At 47.1% G+C, this 11,031-nt stretch overlaps 1 protein-coding gene across 1 annotated transcript; it reads right to left on the bottom strand.

Annotated features, from left to right (window-relative positions):
* Positions 1-1,228: 1,228 nt before the first annotated feature.
* Positions 1,229-6,225, bottom strand: Cnga4 (cyclic nucleotide gated channel subunit alpha 4). Its single transcript, XM_006991725.3, has 6 exons — positions 5,937-6,225; positions 5,702-5,803; positions 5,411-5,517; positions 4,531-5,176; positions 3,297-3,646; positions 1,229-2,798 (listed from the first exon to the last, which is right to left on the bottom strand). The coding sequence occupies exons 1-6, from the start codon at positions 5,996-5,998 to the stop codon at positions 2,341-2,343; spliced, it is 1,725 nt and encodes a 574-aa protein (XP_006991787.1). The 5' UTR covers positions 5,999-6,225; the 3' UTR covers positions 1,229-2,340.
* Positions 6,226-11,031: the final 4,806 nt, after the last annotated feature.

Raw genomic sequence — 11,031 nt, 5'->3', positions numbered from 1 at the left:
AGGAGAAATCTAGGCTCGAGAAGAAGAGAGAAGAAGAAGAAAATGAGGGAGAAAAAGAGAGACATGCCTGGGGCCAGAAGCCAGGTAGCTGCCAGCCAGCCAGCCATGGAATACATATATATATATATATATATATATATATATATATATATATATATATATATATATATATAGAGAGAGAGAGAGAGAGAGAGAGAGAAAGAGAGAGAGAGAGAGAGAGAGAGAGAGAGAGAGAGAGAGAGTGCCCAAGGCAAAACAAAGAGAAACAGATTGAAATAAGAGCTCAGATAAGGCCAAGCATTCATAATTAATAATAAGTCTCTGTGTCATGATTTGGGAGCTGTCTGGTGGTCCAAAAGAAAAAGCCTGCGAAAATAGCCTTTCCTTTGCTTGGTCCCTAGAAGTGGGATGCTTTGGGGGAAAAGATGGAGGTGGGGGTGGGGGCAGTGCTTAAAGGAGGCATGCCTCAGAAAACTAGAGAGCTGAGTCCTACAGTCAAGAGGGACAAATTCTGCCAATAGCTGGAATGAATCTGGAAGCAGATTCTTCCCCGAAGCCTGCAGCTAAGATCCCAGTCCAGCTGACATCTGAGTCAGCTGTGAGGTAATAAGTGGTGCTGTTTTAGGCTGTGAAGTTTGTGGTAAGATCTTACAGCAAGTTAAAAAAAAAAAACCTAACAAACTCTTCAATTCCTGTTCCTTTAATTAGTCTTAAGAAATATTCCACCCTCAGGTCCAGAAGTTTGGGTTCTCTCTACTCTAAGCCTGTGTAGACAGATGGGAACATTTGTTTCTGAATGAATTGTTGGTGAGGTCCTAAGGGAACTGGCTTTCATAAATGGAGCAGAGGTTTCTGCTGATTCCTGGTTTGGACGCTGCAATCCAAAGAGCTTTATATTCAGGGGATGCGAACATTTCAGTAATCTCCTAAGATGGAGATGAGGGATGAAACGTGCAGCACCCCAGTGACTCTTTCAAGAACATTTTTTGCCATACACAGAAGTATCTCACTTGATACTTGTTACATACTAAGGTTTTTAGACTTAAACAATCGACTTTTATTTTGTGTTAAATTTGTGTTCTAAGCTGCCTCTACCCAGCACAATCCCAAACTGTGAAAGCACTGTTTTCAACACAGTGGTGGGAACTGCTCCACCTCTAGAGGACCCCACATGGTGACACCACACCCCTCATCCTAGAAGAACAGAGGCAGAAGAAGATGCACATCTGGCCTTGAAACTTTACTGTCCTGCATCCAGAGGGTTGAAGCTGGTCCATTATCACTGTGCTTGTGTTGCTATAGATGAGGATTCTATGTGTGGCAAGAGTCACCCATTCTGACAGAGCCCACAATGGGGTCAAGTGTGTGTATCCCACTGTACCAACCATAAGCTTATTTTCCTCTCCCTAAGTCCATCAGGTATGTGATGAAACCATTTACATCTTACCTACCCACTCTAGTTCAATATGACTTGAGGCAGAGATGGTAGAAAAGGCTCTTGAGAACTGGCTTTTATCTTCTTCCATCACTGGGCTTCTATGTTTAGGGTCTCCTCACTCTGGTTATTAAATATATATGTGTGTACCTACTATGTACCAGGCAGTTTGAGCTCTGGCAACATAGAGAAGAATGAGATAAACCCAGTGCCAATCTATGAACCTTACATTTTATTAATACATCACAAAATAATTACGTATTTTAAAATGTTTTAAAGTGCAATAACCCTCTTAATCTCTCCAGATAATGACACTTACCCTTCAGTTATATCCCTAAGTTACACATCAGGTTCATTTTACAACACCACCTGGCACAGCTCAGACCTGAAGTCTGCCCATGCCCTGATGCAGCTGAAGTGGTGACTTAGAGTGACCATAGTTCAGACATTATATCAGACTTCTTTCCCTGTAGCTCCAACACTGTACTTGTCCTATACCAAAGCCTCCTTTAAATGTAGCAAGGTTACCCCAACACCCCCAGTGCATTCATCATTCTCCGTGATTGTGGGTTAAGTGGGTACAAGTCATAGCTTCGCTTGTGAGAATGTGCATGTGCGCAGAAGACAGGAACATTTTTTGTGGAACTCACAGTCTTGAGCCAGTGCGTTGTGTGGTGTGGTGTGGTGTGGTGTGGTGTGGTGTGGTGTGTGTGTGTGTGTGTGTATGTTCTGGTGAGTGTGGGCCAAATGTATGCTATAACCCACATCTCTAGCTATGCATCTATAGGCCAATTTACCTAAGTCTCTGTGACCTAACAAATAGGTTGACAGTTTCTGTAGGCAAGCTTTCCTACCATTCTGGATTCACTTAGAGCTGGGAGTCCTGGGGTCAGGATGGGGTCATTCTATATGGTTGAGGGTCCCTCCTGGCCAGGCTTTCCCTCTCCATCCTTGGAAGTTCCTTCCCCAGGCTCAGCCTCATCATCAGCCTCAGCCAGGTCCTCTGGCATTGGCCACTCTCTGGTCTGCCACTCCAGCCTTTCGATTCGGTAAGCGATCTTCAGTGCGCTGGACTCCAGCTCAGCTAGTAGGCGAGCAAACTTGGTCTGTAGATCATCCAGCTGCTGGTCAAGGCCTTTGAGCCGAGACTCTGTGGCCTCCTGGAGGGCGATCTCAGCTGCCTCAGCATTCACGTCCAACTTATTCATTTTGAGCAGGATCTCACGGCCCTTCTCCTCCATGACGGCCTGGGCCTGTGGATACTCACTCAATACCTCCCGCAGATCCTCCTTGCTGAGGCAGAATAGGTCCGAATAACCTAGGCTCTTGATGTTGGCTGTTCGTCGGTTTCCAGACATGTTCCCTGTGGTCCAAGGGCAGATGTGGGGAGAGTAGTTACTAGGGACAGGAAGGTGACATTTCACTCCTAAACCAGGATATAACCCCCATATTGGTGCTTCTGAACCTCTTTTTCTGTTTCATTCTTTCATTTAGTAATGTGCTGGTGACCAAGCCCTGTGCTTATCATTAACCTGCCTTGATAGATATTTAATGGGGTAGTGACATAACAACATGACTGCCGCAGTAACTTTCAGATGGTCTGTTGGCACTTCCACCCGTGCCCATGGAACACATCTGCTTTGTGTTCTAAGACTCCACCCCACCCACTGACCCTGGCTCAGCTCTTCCTCGGGGAACACATAATCTATATCCTACTTCTCTCCTGAGTCCTGTAGGAGGACTCAGACAATGGCCAGATCTTTTAAATCTATGTACCCCGAAGTACCATCTTGTCTTAGGGTTCTGCCATTCCCATTCCCCTGCTCAGCCCTGTCCCTAGCACTTCCTCTTGAGGACTCACCTTTGATGTTGATGATACTGATCTCCCCAAAGTAGAGCCCCGCACCAAGCACAGCATACTGTGTGACACCATCGTCCGCCACCACAGCCAGCTGGCCCTCCCGGATGATGTACATCTCTCGGCCAATGTCCCCTTTGCGGCACACATATTCTCCTGGTGAGTAGGTCTGGGGCTGGAGCTTCAGCACCAGCTCTTCCAGCAGGCTGGCTTCACAGTTCTGGAAGATCTGGACTCGGCTCAGGGTAGACAGGTGGACAGACACAGCCACCTCTGCCCGCAGGCGCTCAGGCAAGTGCTGCAAGATGGCTACCTCGTTGGTCATCTTCTTGTTGATCTGCAGGTGCTGGTACCTGGGAGAAAGGCAGTAGTACCGTTTCTGCACCAGAACCCCGTGTGTCTGCCTCCACCCACTCCATCAGGACTCAGCTCTGCCAAGAACCCAGCCACACCGAGTTCTCATAAGATCAATGGGAGTACCACACATTTTCTGGTCCCCTTTCTTGGTTACAGACATGATCTTTTCTACTTCCTCCAAGGTGTGGAGGCACTTACCACTCCTTTACCTCCTGTCAGGTCCCCCCCACACCCACACCCAGCCACAGTGTCTGATACCACTCCTTTACCTCCTGTCAGGCCCCCCACATCCCCACACCCAGCCACAGTGTCTGATACTACTCCTTTACCTCCCGTCAGCCCCCCCCCACCCTACACCCCAGCCACAGTGTCTGAAACCACTCCTTTACCTCCCGTCAGGCCCCCCACACCTCCACACCCAGCCACAGTGTCTGAAACCACTTCTACATTGAGCTGCTTTCGTCAGCAAGCTCCCACCCTCTCAGACAGGCTTTGTGGTGGCTCTCTGACTTGGAGACATTGCCTTTTATTCAGAACATAGTTTGCATTATTATGATATAATCAACCATCTGTTGGCCATCTCCTGACTGGATAGTTCCCCTCTCCACCCACTCCTTTCAAAGTCCTCCCAGGCAGTGGCAGCTCCCATTCTCTGGTCTCTATGTCACTCTTGTACACAGATTCCTCTCTTCATCAGTCTTTCCCCCGTGTCCAGATTCCCTCAGTGGAAGACACCACTTTCTAAGCCCTATCCGGCAGACCTACCAATGAATGCTACCTTCCAGCTGCCTGGTATAGCCAGTAGGGAATAAGAACAGTCACTGGGCTCAGGTCCTAAGGCAGACCTCCCCCTGGCTGGCTCTGCAACCAACCCTCTCACCAGTCAATAACTCGCCGCTCCAACCTCCGGTTGACACGCTGCAGCTTCATGTACTTCTTTACCAGAGCGTGGTCTGGGTAGAACGCTGCATCTGCAGTGTTCATGTTGTAAATGACAGAGCTCATGCTACCCATGATGGTGGCGAAACCCATGACGGCCAGCAGGAAGTCACCCACCATGAAGAGGTACTCTTCCTCCCGGGCTGGGAGTGGCGTGTCGCCCACAGTGGTCAGAATCAGAGTGGAGAAATAGAAGCTGTAGAGATACTGGCGCCGCAAGCGCTCAAAGCCAGGCTGCGCGGGATCCGGGTATACCCATGCATCCCGTCCGAAGCCCAGGTACCTGGACAGGGCAAAGTATAAGCAGCTGTTCCAATGGATGACAACGAAGATGTAGAGCATCAGCTTGGCGATGCGGAAGGCATTTGGGTAAGCTGTGCGGGTCTCTGTGCGGTCAAAGGCCTCAAAGAGACGGGGCACCCGGAGAAAGCGATTTAGCCTGAGCGTGGGAATGTGGGGGCCCAGGCGCACATAGGCTGCGTCTGTGGGGACCAGGGAAGCCAGGTCCAACAGGAAGCTCCAGGTGCGGACATAGCGACTGGCGATCATGCCTTTGTCCACCACCAGGATGCCCTGCTCTAGGAATCCTAGGAAGAAAGGAGAAGATGGGCTAAGGTCAACCGTGGGCAGGCTGGGGACAGGCCAGGTATGACAGGCCACACATGAGGGCAAGATGGAGGCAGGCATAGCCCTCTCCACAGTTTTTGGAGTGAGCATTGTGGCACTGTCAAGCACAGAAGCACATGACAGAGCAGTCCTAGAGGTAGCTGCTTTCTTAACACATTCTTTAAGGAAAAGGTTAGCCCCAGAAACTCACTGACCTGTGTGGAAGCGCACCCCGATGTCTAGTAGGTACAGCAGGTCACTTGTGTAGTCCAGCACAAACCAGGCCACCAGGTAACTATGCTGCAAGTCAGGAAAGCAGGCTCTGCAGGGCAGGGGCAGAAGGGATTGGCTTAAAGGTACCAACCATGTGTAAGGTGGCTGTTAGGACAGATCCCTCAGTACTCTTCCTTGAGCCCTTCCAGGGAAGATGCCTCTCCCTTAGGCCCTGCCCTCCTGGCCTGCCCTTCTCCTTGGCCCCCCTCCTTCATTTAGCACCCCTGCCAAACCTGCATACAATGATGATGAGGTTATACATGACTGGGAAGACCATTGTGTTTAGCCACCAGTAGTAATAATCCCCAGATGGGTCTAGGACAGGCAGCCTCTTCCTGTAGGGAAGAAGAGATTCCTTTCATTTATCCACCAGACATTCAATGCTTGGGTGGTGACCCAGGACACCAAGAAGGAGGAGGCCCCAGGGACAGGCGATTAGACCCCCACACAGAGGAGCAGCCTTCTCACCTGGCTTTGGATGGGGCTGGGGGGCTGGACTCTGTTGTCTTCACTTTGCTGTCCTGGCTCATGGCTCTGTGGCTTAGTCCTAAGCCTGTAGAATATCCAGTGCTTCTCTGACTATAGTGGCTTGGGAAAGTGGGGGCTAGGGCCTAGCTTCCTGGAAGAGGCTGCCCCGGGGCTCCAGCTGTGTATTCTCTGTCTTTGAAGCTCTTAGCAACACAACTAGGACTTGCGGGTATGGAGTGGGTGGAGGCAACACAGCTCCAACACCCTTCCTTCCCTGTCTCCCAGGGCTGAGGCTGGTTTACACCTGCCCAGCTAAACACCTTTAATGAGGTCCCTGGGGATGGTGGGAGGTGGATGCTTTGGAAGGAAGCTTCGTTTTCATTGCTGTCTTTTCTTTTTTTGCCTTCCCCTTAAGCCTACGGTATCAAGGTCAGGAGATCCAGCCTGCCTTCAATGTAGGTTTGAATTCTGTTTTTACCTTATGTATGTTCTCTGTTTGGGCCTAGTTATTTATTCAAAAATTATGTGCCAAGTGGCTCATTCGTGTCAGGTGGTAAACTAGTCTCTAGGGACAAAAAGATGCCTCTCCCATCAGAGGTGTTTTCATTAGCTACATCTTAATCTACATACATATCACCTAATGTTCTGGGGAACATGTGTGTCATCTTGTGCTACTTTACCCTCATTCTTTCCCTATTATCTGTCATGCCCAATACCACCAGCTATTGCACGTATTTCATGGACCCTCAACTTCTTTAACTTTTCCTGTTGAAACATTTCTTTTCATAACAAAATAAACAGATCTCCTATACTTTCCCCCTCAAGTTGATATCCCTGTTGCTATTGTCATCTTGTTTAGTCAAGAAGTCATCATTAAAATTCCAGCTGTATGCCAGGACAATGCTGTGCTAAGTGAGTGGGACAATCCCCTAGATGCTCAGTCTTGTAGGAGGAATGTTCAGTAGGGCAGGATGCATTTAGATAAATACACAAGGGTAGTCCTTACAAAGAGTCTGGCGAGCATTCTGTTAGATGAATATGTAGAGGGCTTTTTGGTTGTAGGAAGAGTCCCAACTGAGCTGGGTCAAGCATACAAATGGGAGAATGGACAGCACCAAGGTAGAGTGTTTGAAGTATGCAACAGCATAAAGGTATGGAAAATTGTGGTGACTGGAAGAGTATCAATAGTTTAAAAATATTTAAAAGTTTTATTTAATATAATTAGTGTGCGATGTGTATGTGTGGGGGCAGGCGGTGGTGGCACATGCCTTTTATCCCAGCACTCGAAGAGGCAGGTGGATCTCTGTGAGTTCAAGGCCAGCCTGGTTTATAGAGTGAGTTCCAAGACAGCCAAAGGCTAGACAAAGAAACTCTGTCTCAAAAAAACAAAACAAAACAAAATAAAGAAGAACAAAGAGAGAGAGAAGGAGAGAGAGAGAGAGAGAGAGAGAGAGAGAGAGAGAGAGAGAGAGAGATCATGCATGTACCACGGTGACTATGGAGGTCAGAGTACAACTTTTAGAGTCAGTTGATGCATCTAGGGATCAAACTGGAGTAGTGAGGCTTGCGTAGCAAGTGCTTTTACCTGCTGAGCCATCTTGCTGACCCCCAAATTTTAAAAAAGAGAGAGGGGACAAGAAAGGGGAGGTAGTGCTGAAAATGAGGCTGACTGGTGGGCAGAGGCCAGGTCAGGAGACTTTTATCAGCCATGAAATTAACTTTGGTTTTTTTTAAATAGACAATAGGGTAGTGTCAGATTTATATTTTTGGAGTTTCTTGAAAGGAATATCTACATCCCTAAGTAATTGTTTTCAAGATGCTTTTATCCATAGCTTTTGTAATGCCACCATTTCTTGGTTTTCTGTTTCTTTCCTTGTCTCTTTTTATAAGCTTCTTTGCCCATCCCTTCTAGGTTAGTGTTTCCTAGAACTCTTAGATCTCACTCTTTCCATCTTCCATACACTATCTGGATGATCTTAGTCACCCAAAGAATTGCTTTGACATCTAGTAACTCTCATGAACTCCCCTGAGCATCAATCATCCACTCAACTAACTGCATACTAAATTCTGCTTTGCTATCCCTCAATCACACTGTCTTAGTTACTGTCCTAATGCTGTGAAGAGACACCATGACCATGGCAACTCTTATAACTGAAAGCATTTAATTAGGGCTTGCTTACACTTTCAGAGGCTTGGTCCATTTATCATCATGGCAGGGTGTAGATGTAACCAACCATCTTATTAAATAAGAAACACAGAACCAATGCAAAGAAGAAAGCCAAGAGATCAGAGCTAAGAGCCTTACCCGCCTGCTGCAGCTAGCCTCTTAAGCCAAGAGACCTCTCCGAAAAGAGAGCTGCTTCCTGTCTGTTTGTCTTTATATAGACTTTCTGTTCTGCCTTCTCATTGGTTGTAAAACCAACCACATGACTGCCTCGTCACTGTCTGTTGTACAGCCCTCCAGGTCTTTTCTGGTATTGAGATTAAAGGTATGTGTCTCCAATGCTGGCTGTATCCTTGAACACACAGAGATCTACCTAGCTCTGCCTACCAAGTGCTGGGATTAAAGGCGTGCACCACCAACGCCCAGCTTTTGCTATGGCTCTAATAGCTCTGACCCCCGGGCAACTTTATTTTTAACATACAATTAAAATCACATTTCAGTACAAATAAAACACCACCATAGCAGGGAGCATGGCAGGCATGGTACTGAAGAAGTAGTTGAGAGCTACATCCTGATCTATAGACAGAGGGAGGAGAGTGGCATGGGCTTTTGAAACCTCAAAGGCCACCCCTAGTGACACACTTTTTCCAACAGGGCAACACTTACTAATCTTTTTAATCCTTTCAAATAGTTCCACTCCCTAGTAACTGAACATTCAAAAATATGAGCCCATGGGGATCATTCTTATTCCAGCCACTACAGTCACTTTCAACCTACTGCATCTGTACCCTTATCTTCCTCCACCTACTCTTTTTCAACATCCATTTCTGTCCTTTCAGCAAAAAAATGGGACCGATATTTACTCTTATGTAACACGGTGGATATTTTTTAAAATGACCACAAATTCTTTGATGTTTGTCACTTGTGATGGTCAACTGATAGAGCATAGAAAAGTGATGCTGTATAATGATCTGAGGCTAGATCATTGAAGACTGTGTTGCTTCTTTCTGGGTCTCTTGGAATGTATTTTGTGTGATAACTCCCTCTCAGGATCCTTGCTCTTTTAGATCCTGGCCACCGCATTGTGAGAAACTCTGGAAGTCTGAGCTGAGTTCAGCTTTTCAGTTGTCACAGCCCAGGCATAGTACATATGACTGAAGAAGACTTTAGATGAGCAGTTCTCAACCTGTGGGTCTAGACCCCTTTGAAGGTCATGTATCAGCTATCTTTGTTGCTGTAGAACTTCTCTCCAGTTCCCACCAAGCCCTGCAGTCCCACAACCCACATATAAATAATCACTCAGACACATATTACTTATAAACCATATGGCTGTGGCAGGCTTCTTGCTAACTGTTCTTATATTTTAAATTAACCTATTTCTATAAATCTATGCCTTGCCACATGGCTCGTGGCTTACCGGCATCTTTACATGCTGCTTGTCCTGGCAGTGGCTGGCAGTGTCTCCCCCTCCTTCTTTCTGTTCCCCCAATTCTCCTCTCTCCTTGTCCTGCCTATACTTCTTGCCTGGTCACTGGCCAATCAGTGTTTTATTTATATAGAGCGATATTCACAGCATATCCTGCTATCAGATATTTACTTCATGATTCATAACAGTGGCAAAATTACAGTTATGAAGTAGCAACAGAAGAATTTTATGGTTGGGGGTCACCACACCATGAGGAACTGTATTAAAGGGTTATTAATTAATGCAGCATTAGGAAGGTTGAGAACTACTGCTTTAGATATTCTAGTGACTAAGCTCAAGTCACTCCCACATATGAGTTTCCTATATAAAGCTCCAGAAATCATGGGACAGAAATAAGCCATTTCTGCTGCACCTTAGTGGTTTCACAGAATCTGGAAGCATAACAGGCCTTCTGTTTTATGCTAGTAATTATGAGTGGTTTGTTACTTAATATTATGGGTTGAATCTTGAATGTTCACTTATAGGCTATATGTTGGTTAGTAGCTAATGGAGCTATTGGGGGGCAGAACTTTTAGAAAAGGGAGCCAGGTAGCATGCCAATGGGGGTATGCCCTTGAAGAGGATATTGGGATTCTGACATTTTCCATCTAACCCTTTACTTCCAGGATGCCACAAGGTGAGCAGCCTCCTTTGCCACCAATTTTAGACTTACAGAAAAGTCGCATAAGTAAAATTGTAAAGTCCTTTCCCATGTTTCCCTGTCATCCATCATTTTATTTAACTATCGAATAATGATCACAATCGGGTAACAGTGATATAATACTTTCAACAGACTTTATCGGAAACTATTTCTGTATCTTAGTGTTTCTCACTGTTGTTTCAGCCAGCATCTCCTCCTGGAAAATCATCCCTCAGCTCTTTCATCCTCTGTGCACAGAAATCATGCTAAATGATGCTTGTAGATGCTTCTTCTTATACAGCCCTAATATACTATGTTGTAACTGTTTGAGACCGGTTCTAATGGATCAGGAATTCAGACTGTCATGTAGGAACTTATTCCGCGTTCTACGGGGTCATGGAAGCTTTGGGAGAGCCAGGAAGAGGCAGTCTCCGCGGGTAGGAAGGTAGAATCCAAGCTGCGTGCACAAGTCTGGCGAGAATAAACTACCTTGGTGGCCATCAGCCTAAGTCTTGGATCGCTCTCCCACAGGCCCTGCCCACAGACTGGCCCTGGGCGTAGCCTTCAGAAGAAGCCCCGCCCACTGGACGCTAAAGCACCGCCCAGGACCTGTGGTCCCGCCCCCTCGTCCTCGTCCTCGCCCTCCAGCCGGGTGCCTTCCAAGGCTAAGCGGTTCCTGGCCTCAGAGGCTTGTCCCTCCCAAGAAGCAACCTTCTCCCGTCTAGTTCGAATGTTTCTCCTCAGGTCCCGCCCCTGCCCGCAGGCCCCCGCCTCTTCTCAGGTCGGCCCCTATGAAACGCCGAAATCCTCAGAAGGGCGGAGTCTG

Source organism: Peromyscus maniculatus, chromosome 1 (assembly GCF_049852395.1).
Source record: "Peromyscus maniculatus bairdii isolate BWxNUB_F1_BW_parent chromosome 1, HU_Pman_BW_mat_3.1, whole genome shotgun sequence".
NCBI classification, from domain to species: Eukaryota; Metazoa; Chordata; class Mammalia; order Rodentia; family Cricetidae; genus Peromyscus; species Peromyscus maniculatus.
Note: the sequence above shows the minus strand (reverse complement) of the source record. Positions and strands in the feature narration are given on the sequence as shown.